The sequence below is a fragment of the Amborella trichopoda genome, chromosome 3 (genome assembly GCF_054954075.1).
Source record: "Amborella trichopoda isolate Santa Cruz 75 chromosome 3, AtrichopodaSantaCruz75HAP2 v2.0, whole genome shotgun sequence".
NCBI lineage: Eukaryota > Viridiplantae > Streptophyta > Magnoliopsida > Amborellales > Amborellaceae > Amborella > Amborella trichopoda.
The window spans coordinates 57,963,432-57,976,817 of NC_142338.1; the positions used below are offsets into that span (position 1 = coordinate 57,963,432).

Genomic DNA, 13,386 nt, shown 5'->3' on the forward strand with positions numbered 1-13,386 from the left:
GGGTTCGCATAAATTTTATTAATTGAAGCAAGGACTATTTAATTTACCTTTCTTACTGTGAAGGCAAACATAACTGTTTTTTTTTCTTCTCTTTTATAATTATTTTCAAAATTGCTACTTGAGATTATTGTTTGAGCCTAAAATTTATATAAGGAACAAACACAATCACATGGCACGATTATAAATCTTGTGGAGTTTTTGTGTGTATGCGTGGGCTCGCGTGAGTGTGAGAGTAAATTATGAGAAATGCTACGAGATCTGTTTCCTTGTAATTTGGATGAAAGACAGAGAGATCATGACAGATGATACTTGTTCTGTTCTATTACAATGTGGATTTTCGTAAAAGAGAGTAAATTATGAGAGGGTACTTGTTCTGTTTTATTGTAATGTGGATGGGAGAGAGAGAGAGAGAGAGAGAGAGAGAGAGAGAGAGCAAATAATGACAAAGGGTACTTGATCTGTTTTATTATATTGTAGATATCTCCGAGTGTTCAGATTATGAGGCATAATGCATGGGTATTTGTACACACTTATTTATTTTTAATTATCTGAGGACCACATTCTGCCAGTTTAGTTTGAAAATCCAAACGACCAAGTGGCGATAAAGCAGGAATTGGCCCCATGCTCTTTGTCTCTCTCTCTCTCTCTCATGAAAAGAAGTTTTACTCCCATCATTGGGAGTGGGAGAAGACTCTGATCCTTGTCTTGAGAAGGGAGTTTATTTCCTCGAGTGCCCAACCTTGAATGTCTTAAACCATTATTCTCTCTCTAAGACATTAGTTTTATACATCTTCATGCCAATATTCTCTCTCTATCTCTCAAACCCATGAGTTCTACAAATCTCCATGCCAAAACTCTCTCTCTCTCTCTCTCTCTCTCCCAGTGTAAACCAAACCATTTCTCCAAACCATTAAAAACTTGGTTGTAAACCACACCTACATAGGAATTTGTGTTACTATATTGTACTTATAGGGAGAAGATTGATGGCACAAAGGATTTAGTGGAGAGAGAGAGAAGACAAGGTATCTATCTAGTTGGAAGCCCGAGGCACGTTGTCAGTTAGTGATGAGGGAGAAAGAAAGTTGGAGTTTTTTAGGAGGCAAATGGCGAGATGGGGGAGTGGCTTTCTAAAAGCTGCGGTAGGGTGGGTTAGTAGCCTTGGGTAGGGTGCTTCCTTGCTTACTCCCTGCCCCGCTCTTTTGGCAGGAATCACGAGGCTGCTAGACCTCATACTCGACACCCCCACCTCCATCTTCCTCTTTTCCCCTTTTACTTTTCCCTTTCTTCCTTCTTGCTTAAATTGTTCTAAGAAAATATATTTAATTTTGGAGACAACCTCCTAGAATTCAATGACACTTCTTAATTCTCCTTGCTTAAAATTGTTCTAGGAAATATTGTTGTCTTTGGAGACAGCCTCCTAGAATTCAATGACAGCTCTCTCTCTTTTTTCCTTGCACATTTATAGTATCCCTTCAAATGACACTTTAAAATGGCTCTTGAAACTTATCACATTACACTTTCAAAATTTCTCTTAAATCTTTTCGGGCTCCATTATTGTCAATTTATAAATAGTAAGTGGCTTGCCAATTTTCAGATATATTGATAAATTCCCCTTAAATTTCGTATTGAGAGAGAGAGAGAGAGAGAGACAGACCACCTTAAAAGTTTGATGATATACAGACCAGGGAGTGACACTGAATGCTCTCGGGCAGGGGCAGCTTTTCCCTGCCCGTTGACATTTTCATCCCTTTTCCTTTTCCCTCTCCTTACATTTCTTTTTCTTTGATTTCTTTCTCCTTTATTTAAAGTAAACACTAAAAATTGTTTACAGGCCTGGACCACGCCCTACCATTGACTTGTTCCCCTTTGGCCTTTTGGCAACGCTGCGCCGGCTTCTACCCCCCCCCCCCCCCCCCCCTCTCTCTCTCTCTCTCTCTCTCTCTCTAGGGGTGGCAATGGATCCAACTTAGGACCCGCCAGGTATATCTGACATGAACCAAGTAGGGCTCTAATATTTGGACCTGGCGAGTCGATCTGGGCCCAAAACTTGGACCCAAACGCTATACGGGTCCAAGTCCGGGTCCAATTGGACCCAATCCGTACTTGACTTATACCGGTAAACTGATAGAGATAAAGTACTTTATTTTAAGCCCTATTCATTTGAGTGTATTAAGGACTGTATATAATTAGAATTAGTAGTCATCTCTAGCTATTAAAAGACAAATCACAATGCTTGAAATCTAATAGCGGGTGATTGTGACCTTGTTGCCAATAATACATGTATATGATGGTAAAAAAAAAGCCCAAAAAAGAAGAAGTTCATAGTGAGAGTGACAATGGACTCGAGACCCAATGGGGTAGACCTGAGATCTAATGGGCATGGGTATGGGTCCAAGTTTTAGACCCGACTAGTTGCGTCTAGGTCCACAACCTACACCCAAATCTATTCGGGTCTGGGTTTGGATCTGGATCTAGCCGGACCCGACCCATACCTGATCCATTGCCACGCCTATCTCTCTCTCTCTCAATTAACCAAGTTGTTCCCTCCTTAAAATACTCCCAACCAGAGTTCAACTACTTTCGCTCGAGTAACTCCGGCTCGCTACCTTTGTGAGCCCAAGTATCCCAAGTTTGGCAGTTAAGCTCGGGATCGTATAAAAAAAATTTTGAAAAAATATTAAAAATCTAAAAATTAAAAAATTTTCTTTGTAATATGTCAAAGATTTGGTAATTATTTCGGCATTCTTTTTGGATTATTTCTAAAATACCCCCAGTCACAAATTTATTTTTTCAAAATCTATTTTCAGTACTTTTTTAATTTCATTTAGATATGTTTCATTTAATTTTACTTAAAATATATTTTCATATTTTTTGACATTTTTTTGTACTTTTTAACACTTTTTGACCTAGCAAGGACCTGCCAAACCCGCGCCAAGTTAGTCAGACTCAGCCCGGCCAGGCCCACAGCCGGGTTCCGAGGCTGAGTCGTGGTTTCCTACATTGATCATTAGGGAAGCTTTACGACGCCAATTTTTATGATGATGTATGGAATCGCTCGATGGGTTTTTAGAAGGTCGAACCAGTCACACACTGGTTCTATGTTAAACTGGTTGGTGACTCGGCTCAGCCATATTAAAGAAAAAAAGAGAATTTTAAAAATATAAAAAATTTAGAATGTTTATTCAAGGCTTATTAGTAAACTTCATATCCTCTTAAAAACTAGTTTTTTTTTTTGATATTATTTATGTGGTAAAGTATATAATGAGGCTATTTATCTTTGTTTGGTATAAGGTGGTCACAATCGATCTTGACTATTGGATGTGAAATTAAATGGTTGCATTTATTCTATTGACCAAGCTCAAATTTCAAAAGAAACAAGTTATCAAATTTCACATTGAATAGTTGTGAGTAATGAAAAACTTTCTATGTTCCCCCCTACAACATAGAAGTTCTATATTCCTTTTATCCAACCGTCCATTTTTTAATGGAGGGGGTAAGATTGTCCCAATCACAATGTCACGTCTCTACACTGTTTTATTTTTAATATTTTTTTCTATAGACTGTTTTGACACCAAATTTTGGATGTCCAGTCCTATATTAAACTCATACTAACGAAAAATATAAAAAAAATATTTTCAATAAAATAAAATGACCAAAATATCCTCGAAAGTGTCAAGGGGTATTTTGGTCATTATTTTTTATATCAAAATTATTGTTAATATTTTGTATAGGTACACTCCAATGAGAAGATAGCACGTGCCAAATTTCATATTAAAAAAAAAATTGTATTAAAAAAACTAAAAATAAAATGCTAAGATCAAACGGTGAGTGGCTCTTTTGATAAAAAATAGACGGTTGGATGGTAAGAAGAACAAAGAACTTCTACGTTGTAGGGGGAACATAGAAAGCTTTCCCGTAAGTAATTGCGACAATTTATACAATCTTCATATACCCGTAAGTCCGAATCCCGAAATAAGGAGACACACTGACAAGTTGTTCAACTTGAGCGATTTTTGAAACCCTGGCAGTAATTTCACTTTTCCAATTTCATGATAACGGATTAAAGGGGTCAAGTAAAACGTACTTTGATTAATGAACAAAGATAAGGGTGATTGATATTTGATTAACGAACAAAGGTAAGGGTGATTGATATGAAAGAGTGGGAAAAGGTCCACGATTTTCAACGTTAGACATAAACTCCTTACTTTGTGTCAAGTCTCCTAAAGCACTCCATACACCAATATCTTTAGGGGCCTACATTGCTTAAAAAAGATCCTCACATGAAAGAAATAAAGGCTCATTATCCTCGGGAAAGAAAACGTGTATTTTGTGGGAACTTTGAAAACCTTGGTTTTTATCATTATCGTGGTTAATCTCTCTCTATCAATGTGAACCCTAGGCGTGTGACCTTCACTCAATTCTTGCACATTCATTCTCTCTCTCTCTCTCTCTCTCCAAGCTCATAATTGCATCCAAGGACGTATATATTTTGCATGTGTGTGAGAGAGTAAATCCATAGAAATCAAGTTCAAACCAAACTGGTGGTTCGACCGATCAAACTATCGATTAATACCTTGATCGGTTTGGTTCAAGATAAACATTGGATCCGGTAAAAACAACTATTCAACACTAGTTTCTAACTAGTTTTGGCTGGCTTGATTTTGTCAGATCCAGCAACTTTGACCGGCTGAACAAAGTTGGATTGAACATTTTTCCTAATATTTTACATGGGAAAGTATAGAATAAGATTATTTACTCTTGATACATGGTGGTCACATTAATCTTGACCATAGGATGTGAAATTAGGTGGCTGTAATTATTCCATTGACCAAGCTCAAACTTTAAAATAAAGTTTTTTGAACTTTGTGACACATTCGAGCTATCAAACTTCATATCAAATGGTTATAAGGAATTGTTACCACCTTATATCAAAGGTAAATGGTCTCATTTTATACAATCCCATATTAGATATTTTAAACTATTATTCATATTTTTGTTTATATTTTAAAAACGGATCAAATCAGTATAACTGATTGTTGCACCAGATTAGATCCCTTACAAGTTCAGCAGCCAATCCATTCTTGATGATATTGAGTAGAAGAGCAAACTAAATTGTTTTGTATCATTTTTGTTTTGCGAGTTGTCTTTTTCTCTTTTTTTTATTTTGAGGACTGTCACCGGATGTGTAAAAAGAATGCTTTCCTATAAAGCAGAAGAATGCAATTTTTAGTACGAAATTCTATTACAACATGTCTCTAGGTAAATTTTGAGGACTGTCACCGGATGTGTAAAAAGAGTGCTTTCCTATAAAGCAGAAGAATGCAATTTTTAGTACGAAATTCTATTACAACATGTCTCTAGGTAAATCATGTATGCTTTTTTTGGGTGTGGTTTGCATGAGGTTGCAACCTTAAACAATCAAATTAAGGTGCTCTTGCAAAATTTGTTACGAGAAACAATTTTAGTGCCGAAAATTTGTAAAATGGTGCAGGAGTTTATTTTTATCTTTAATTATAAAAGTTTAGACTCTAAAAATAATTCAAATCAAGCGGATTTATAAATGCATGAAAATCTTCAAAATAGACAGTCCAAATAATGCTTGGAAGATGTATTATTTTTAGGACTTGAAATTCTTTTTTTTCTCCATATCTATACATCTTGATGTCAAGTTTTAACATTAAAACAACTTTTTTTCAAAGGATTTTAGAAGTGCACTTTAATTTTACATTTTAAAATAACATTATATAAGTTTTTCCCTTTTTGAAACATTTGTTTTTCTTTTTGAAACACAGTACGTAATCATGTATCTGATTACTTATGAGCTCTTTCGTCCATTCTTGATGCAGTAGCACGTGGAATAGGTTGGTGAATCTCTTCACAATCCTCATCAACTATTGCAGGACAACCGATGTAATTTTAACGTGTTTGATTATTACCCAGAAACATGGTTTACGATATCTTTTATTTCCATGTAATCTCTAATGCATAGGATAAATGCTTATTCCTGCGAAAGAAGAAGAAAAAGGAATTGTTTGAGTATAAAAAAATAGGTAGGATCATGTCTTCTCCACTTAATTATCCAAAAAAAAAAAAAAACAAGTGAGGAGTCACCCGATTGCTATGAAGAAACACAACAACAAAAAGGGCGAGAGTCCTTTCAAAGTAGGGCTGGTTATTAGTTCATGGGAACCTGAAATGCATGCCCCCCATTCTGATTCGGATCCGGATATGGCGAGGCAATCCAATTCGCCAATTACCCTCAAGAAATGGAAAAAAGCCAAGGGAGCACTAAAATGGGGAAAAACCATAGCAATGTCCAATAGTCAACATGAGTGTATTTCTAACATTTATAAACACAAAAGCAAGTGTTCTTCTTCACCACGGTGCTACATCTCTCTATGCTTTTTAACCTTTTTTTGAATGGGCTTGTGCTTGTAATTGTATGGGCCTGTGAGGTCATTTATGCATCGCGTGCATGAGCTGCCAAAACAAGAGATTCTTCATTAACTTTGCAACCTCCCACATATGACTAGGTTTGGTTTTGTCAATATGTTGTCATGATATTATTGGAATAGGAAAATTGGCTTATTTGTCCTTTGATCAAAATGCAATAAGTCTGGAAATAGAATGAGATTCATCCTAAAAGTAAGGAAATAGAATAGGATTCATGGAAAATGGGCAGAATGAGATTCATGGAAATGGGTCATTTTTTTAAGGTAATCCAGTATGGAAGATTGGCCCCTATCTATTTTTTAAATAGTTTAGGAGTTAGTTTTTTTTAAAATGTTGGTGGTACTTATTTTTCAAATAGTTTAGGGGTTGGCCTTTTTAAGTTGTTAATGGGGTGGTGTCAATGGTTTCAAATAGTTTAGGAGTTAGTCTTTTTAAGTTGTTAATGGGGTGGTGTCAGTGGTTTCAAATAGTTTAAGAGTTAGTCTTTTTAAGATGTTAAGGGGGTGGTGTAAGTGAAAATGAAAACCATGGTGACTAGGGTTTGGGGGTGCTACCAACTTCGTACTCAGCCCCTTTCCCTATATAGAAGTTTAAAGAAGGAAAAATATTATATGGTCTACTAGGACCACGACATTAGGTGGTCTAGCCCTCCCAAAAATGTAACCAGATTTGAACAATTCGGAACTTCTTGTATTCACCTTGTGAACAATTTTAAGGGAAAAAATAGCTTTTCAGCTCTTGAAACCCTAGATTTATCATTCCACGAAAGAAAGGCCTACATTAAATCGAACTTTGAGGGGAAATTGATTTGGTTTCAGCTTCAATCATTTTCTAAGGGAAATTCACCATAATGTATCTTAAGTATTTAACTATTTAACCCGAGTAATGAACTATTTAACGTTTCACCCATATATTTTGACTTAATTTTAAAACCCATAAAAAATGAAAAAGGAAAAACGTTAAATAGATAATAAGATTAATTATGTTTTGGTAAATTATATTTTGGTAAATTTGCCTTTTCCTACGACAACGATAACAAATTTTTACATGGACTCCTTTAAGCCTTTTTTTTTGTTTACTTATTCTTTTTCACTAACTTTACAAGTACAAAACATCTCAGGAGCGCATAGATTCACTAGCCTTTTGATAGTCTCCAAGTTATGTGAACCAGGGCCATCTTACTGTTGATCTTCACTGTCCATCTAAATTGGAAGGTGGATAAGGAAAGTGGAGCATGCTTGTTTTTTATTTTTTTTTGAGTAAAGGAAAGTGGAGCATGCTAGATTATGCTCCCTAGTTCGTAGAGAGAAAATCATGAGCTCCCTAATAATTCATGGAAAGTAGGGGTCGCAATGGGCGGGGTGGCCAGGCCAAAAAAAAACTAGGACTTGGGCCACACAATGTGGCCCGAGGGCCGGGCCTAGGCAGGGTCAGCCCAATTTGTCCCAACCGGGCCCTATTTTCTCAGCTTTTTCTTTTGATTTTTTATGTGATTTTACTTGGCTTGGCCCAAGCCGCATCACCGAGCCTGACCTGGCCCATGGGCACTAGAGTCCCGCTATGGCCAGGCCCACCCAGGCCATTGCCAGCCCCAATGAAAAGTGTAATTTACACTTACATAGCTAGCGTATCCTATATTCCTATAGTATACATATGGATCATTCTGGTTACTGGACAATAAATTAGTTTTTATTCACCCAATGTTCAATTTGGTACGATTAAACCCTATTGTTCATCTTTGAGAATGAGTGGTGGATGTGTGAGCCTTGCCTAATTTGCCATATACACACATTGTTTGCTACATCTTCTACATACTTCCACAATGATAGTCGTACTAGTGATAAGGTTTTTCATGAGTCCCCCTACTCCTCTCTAAAATCTATTTTAGAGATGGATTATAGATTTTGGATATAAAAATTGGAAAAATATACTATGAGACTATTTATCTTTAGTACAAATTAGTCACCATCAATCTTGACCATTAGATGTGAAATTGGATGGCTGTAGCATTGTATAACCTCAAAGTTTAAGATTTTTTTTCTCAAACAACATCCAAACTATCAAATTTCACATATGATGGTAAATAAGTAAGCTCTTTGTGTTAAAGATAAACGGTCTCATTCTACACAATCTCGTAAAAATTTAGGAGTTGAGTCCCTACTATGGTGAATATGAAATAAAAATAAGGATAATTTTTAATAATTAAAATAATATTAAAATCAATCTCCATTTCGAGTTTTGGATGGACCACCATTATTAAACATCCATTTTACATATGGATGTTTGATACTTCAGGAGACACATATACAGACCTGCATCTCCTGATTCATAAAACACTTTTCCTTTTATATACTTGTTGCCATCCCCATAAGGGAATATATTATTATTTTTCCCTGCACACTGATGAGTTTTTTTATCTAGAGGGAGTAATGAGTGAGGGGATGATATACTCCGGCCATAGCATATAATCCCTGAGCTTCATAAAAATATCTGAACCAGCAAGACCTACGAGCCACGCAGAACACTAGAATGGACGGTTCGGATTTCAGGTGGCCCGTTTTCCTCCAGGAAATCATGGCCATACACCCAGAGAACGTGATTCACTTTCCAAGGTAGCAATGATATAGAGAGAGAAAGCGTGGCACGCTTGGCAATACCAAACAATTTATTTAGAGAGAGAAATGAGGTCCGGAGTACCTTATTGTAGAAAGAGAAATGAGATTCCTAAGACAATGCAGGCCATGCAGAAAGGGTTAAGTAAGTAAGTAAGCTCTGGAGAAGAAATTCCCAAACAAAAGTAATCTCAGAAGCAAGTAGAATGAAGGAAAGCGTTCACAAAAAGCACCACCTTTGGAGCAAGTAAAACAATGTCTTAATGCTCTCTCTCTCTCACTCTAAAGCCATTACCTAAAGAAAAAGCCTAGAGAGGAGCAAGGAGAATGAAGGAAAGTGGTCCTAGAAAGCATTGCCTTTGGGCACGTAAAACAAGTTTCAAATACTCTTTCTCTCTCTCTCTCTCTCTCTAAAATTACTAAAAAAAGTCGTCTGTGGAGGGAGGAAAATGAAGCAATTTTTTCCCTCTCTACTGAGCAATGTAAGTGGTCATAAAAAGCACAATCACTCCTTCATCAACTGAATCTCTCTCTCTCTAAAAAAACTCAGGTCTTAATTCTTAAAGAAGCAATCTCTTTGAGCGAGCAAAACAAAGTTTATTATTACATATATATGTCTCTCTCTCTCTCTCTAAAATGTAGGAGGGGGTAGGACTCTGAAACCCACCCTTTTTAAGTTGGCAGAGGAGTACACATCACCAGCCATCACGCGCACAAGAAGGGAAACTGCTAACTGCATGCCCATTGCAAAAGGCTGACCACCATGACAATACTCTCTCTCCTCTCTCTCTCTCTCTCTCTCTCTCTTTCTCCCCCTCTCTCTCTCTTTCTCCATCTGCCTGTTCATACGCAGTCACACCACCACATGTCGAACACCAACACTTCTCTCCTCCCATTATTGTTATTACCCTTCTCTCTCTCTCTACCCCTTACACCCACCCAACTAAAGGGGAAAAAAAAAAAAACAGGAAAAAAATCGTCGAATCCCTGTCGACCAAACATCCTTCAAAAGCACATGATTTCCCTGGAGAAAAAAACCCATTGCTCCTTCTCTCTTGCTCATCTTTCTCTCTCTCCTTTCCTTTTTATCAACCATCCCACGATTCAGAGAACTGGAAATTTGTTGATGGTGATGCACTGGCTTGTTTCAGGCTCTGGTTCGGGTCACATGAGCTCATGCACAAGTCCATGCCTGCAAAAGACAACAGCTCTCTCATACCCATATTGTTAGCTTCTCCAACACCCAAGAAATCCCTTGTCAATGGATTTCCATGATTTTCTCTCTCTAGACCATTCAAACCATTCATAGCACTCATACCATTCATATTGCTCATCCCATTCATCTCTGCTAAAATGGACCCAAACTTAGCAGCTGATATAGAGTTCACCATATTACTCATCTCTGATACATTATCATCTGTCTCAGTTCGGTCTTGCCAAGAGTTCATTCCCACACTGTAGAGAGAGAAACCAGGATTTGGGGCCTGAGATGAAATGGATTTGAGTGTGGAGTGAGAATTGCTACAGTTTCCACTCACTGTTGCACCAATTTCTGCTGCTTTTTGAAGCAAAGCAGTAGCTGACATATGAGGTGAAGAGGAGCTTGAATTTGAAATTGCATTGTTGCTGAAAATTGGAGAGCTAAGTGAAGAGGTAACACTGGTGAGAAAGCCTGATAAGGCTTGCTTTTGACAGTTTTGTGAGGACTCAAAATTGGATGAAAAGCTTTGATGACACATTGGGTTAGAGAGATTCAAAAGGCTAGGTTTTGGGTTTAGTATTATGGGGATATCAGGCTTGTTATCTTCTTGGTTTTGCAGGTTTTGATCCCATCTTAGAGAGAGAAGATTTGAAGCTTGTTGTGTCAAAGAAGAGGGCAGCTGTGTTTGCATAGGCAAAGGAGTAGCAGAAAAAGCCATTTGGTTTATGGGGCCTGAGAGCCTTGCACTTTCCTCGGCCAATGCATCACAAAAAGCTCTGTGTGTTATGAAGCTGTCTTTCCTGTTACCACAAAAATAACAAAACGTATAAAGACAAGACAGTTTCAAATTTGTTCACATATGCACGGTGATGAAAGTATCACAAATAGGGGAAAAGTAAAGTGAAGTCTTGGTAGGATCTGCAGAGATGTTTTGACATTTTTTTGTTTCACACAAAACCTTTTAGAGAGAGAGAGAGAGAGAGAGAGAGAGAGAGAGAGAGAGAGAGTTAATAATGAAAAGATGGGGTAATGAAGATAAGATGCAATTAAAGGAATTCCTCTTAATGGTAAGAGACAGTAGCCAGTGATGAAGGAAGGACTTTTGTGTAATCTTGGGAGCTAATTCACGTTTGTATCTTCCTCTTAACAAGAGACAGCGATTAGAGACAAAAACACAGCTTTTTGGGTTGTAAATAATAATCTTATGATATCCCATGTAAAGCAACAAAAATTAAATTTGAAAACCAGATCTTGTTTCATTTCCAAACTCTTCACAGTGAAGTTCGAATCAGATATTCAGAGAGAAAGAAATGCAATTCTCTCTCTCTCTCTCTCTCTCTCTCTCTCTCTCACATACACGCACACTTTTTTCAGGTGTTCTATAGATTAATGACAAGGGATGGAGAATTTTATGAATTCTCTGGCTTTTGGTTCTTTAAATTTCCATGCAGAGAGAGAATCAAACGAAATTTAATTATAGTGAGAGAAAGCAATAGAGCAATAAATACCTGGAGAATAGGGTTCCACAATCACAACGATATTCTCTGGTTCCACAAGTCTTAGAGTGAGCTTTCCAATCGGATTGGACTGCGTACTTCTTTGAACATTTCTCACACTTCCATTTCTTTTCTCCATGCTTTCTACAAAAATGTTTCTTTATACCTGTGAGATCGCCCAGAGCTCTTGAGGGATCATGGTGCACACAAGTGAGTTCTGGGCAAACATACACTCTCTTCCTAATCTCTTTGCTGCTTCTCTGTCTAAGCTTCCATGGAAGATTGTGCCCCCTTCTATGGAGTTGCAGGTTCTGATCCCTTTGAAACCCTTTGTTGCAGATCTCACATACAAACCTATTTGTAGCCATTAGAGTCTTTGGAGATAGAGCAATTACTTCTGCGTCAGGATCTGCAACAAAAATCAGAGACAGAAAGGAGTGAATCCTTGAAAACCATCAAGAGAGAGAATGAAGGAAAACGTGGGCTGTGGGGTGTTTTCTAGAGAGAGATTATCATTTATCAGAGTAGGAATAGAGAAATTGATAAGATATGATACTAACCTGGATTTCCTGGTAGGTTTCTCTTTCTCTTCACTGTTTGTTGTTGTGGCAGAGGTGAGATAGTGGGGAACATGGGGCTTAGGGTACTGAAATCTTGAGACATGATGAAATTCTCAGGTCTATTACCAGAAGAAACACTTGCATCCTCTGAAATAGAAGTTAAATTCGACATGGCCGATAACCCAAGAGAGAAAAATAGGATTTATAGAGAGAGAGACTCTATAGCCTGTGCTGGGTCATGGGTTATATAATTTGAGGAAGAAGAAACTGCACCTTTGACTGAAAAGAAAACCCTAAACTGTGAAGACCTGGTTCAGTGGGTCTATAACCACTTCATTTTCTTATATCCCTCTCCTCTCTCTCTCTTCCTTTATTTTTTTCTCTTTCTAACAGGGACTTCTGAAATAATCAGAGAAATTACAGTAGAATCGGATCTCGTGAACAAAGTGATGATGAATGATTCCCAGAGTCGCTATCCACTGCTGGATTTTGCTTGTCTGAGCACCTCTGCGACCAAAACTGAGGTCCAATTTCTTCACAAGACTATAATTAAAGAAAAGAAGAAGAAGAAAATAAAGGGAAAGAAGAAAGAGAGCTCCCCATCTTTCGAAGCCTTCATATTCCATCAAAACCAGTCATGAGAGAGAGAGAGAGAGAGAGAAAAACAGCTATGAAATTGGTGATAGCGATGAAAGAGAGGAAACCTATGAAATTGGAGATAACGATGAGAGAGAAAGTAACAAACTTGGTTTTATGTGCTGTAACCGTAAAAGCCCATAGCTGGAAGCTTGTCAAACCTGCCTTATTTTGCTTGGAATTCTAGAGAGAGAGAGAGAGAGAGAGAGAGGAAGGTTAAGCTCTGGTCCAGGGCTTATGTGAAGGTTGTGTAATGATTGCGAGAGAGGACTCATAGCCATAAGACGGCAAATATGACATGAAAAAGAGAGGAGAGAGAAAATTTTAAAGGAAAAAAAATAGGACCCAGAAAAAGGAGAGAAGAATTCTGCAAAGCAAAGTGTGGATGAGGTCGACCCAAGACCAGGAATCATCCCGATTCATCCCAT

At 37.5% G+C, this 13,386-nt stretch overlaps 1 protein-coding gene across 2 annotated transcripts; it reads right to left on the reverse strand.

Moving 5' to 3' along the window:
- Positions 1–9,618: 9,618 nt before the first annotated feature.
- On the reverse strand, positions 9,619–13,386 carry LOC18429594 (protein indeterminate-domain 7). 2 transcript variants are annotated; one of them, XM_020664549.2, is made up of 4 exons: positions 13,068–13,356; positions 12,323–12,829; positions 11,775–12,171; positions 9,619–11,066 (listed from the first exon to the last, which is right to left on the reverse strand). In XM_020664549.2, the coding sequence occupies exons 2-4, from the start codon at positions 12,492–12,494 to the stop codon at positions 10,154–10,156; spliced, it is 1,482 nt and encodes a 493-aa protein (XP_020520208.1). In that variant the 5' UTR covers positions 12,495–12,829; positions 13,068–13,356; the 3' UTR covers positions 9,619–10,153. The 2 variants fall into 2 exon arrangements, with proteins under 2 accessions (XP_020520208.1, XP_006838942.1); XM_006838879.4 differs by having other exon boundaries at positions 12,323–13,386.

Coding starts and splice junctions, on each gene's coding strand:
- LOC18429594 (XM_006838879.4), bottom strand. CDS start 12,494: ATGTCGAATTTAACTTCTATTTCAGAGGATGCAAGTGTTTCTTCTGGT. Junction 12,172..12,322: donor AAACCTACCAGGAAATCCAG/GTTAGTATCATA, acceptor TTTTTGTTGCAG/ATCCTGACGCAGAAGTAATT. Junction 11,067..11,774: donor TGTGGAACCCTATTCTCCAG/GTATTTATTGCT, acceptor TTGTGGTAACAG/GAAAGACAGCTTCATAACAC.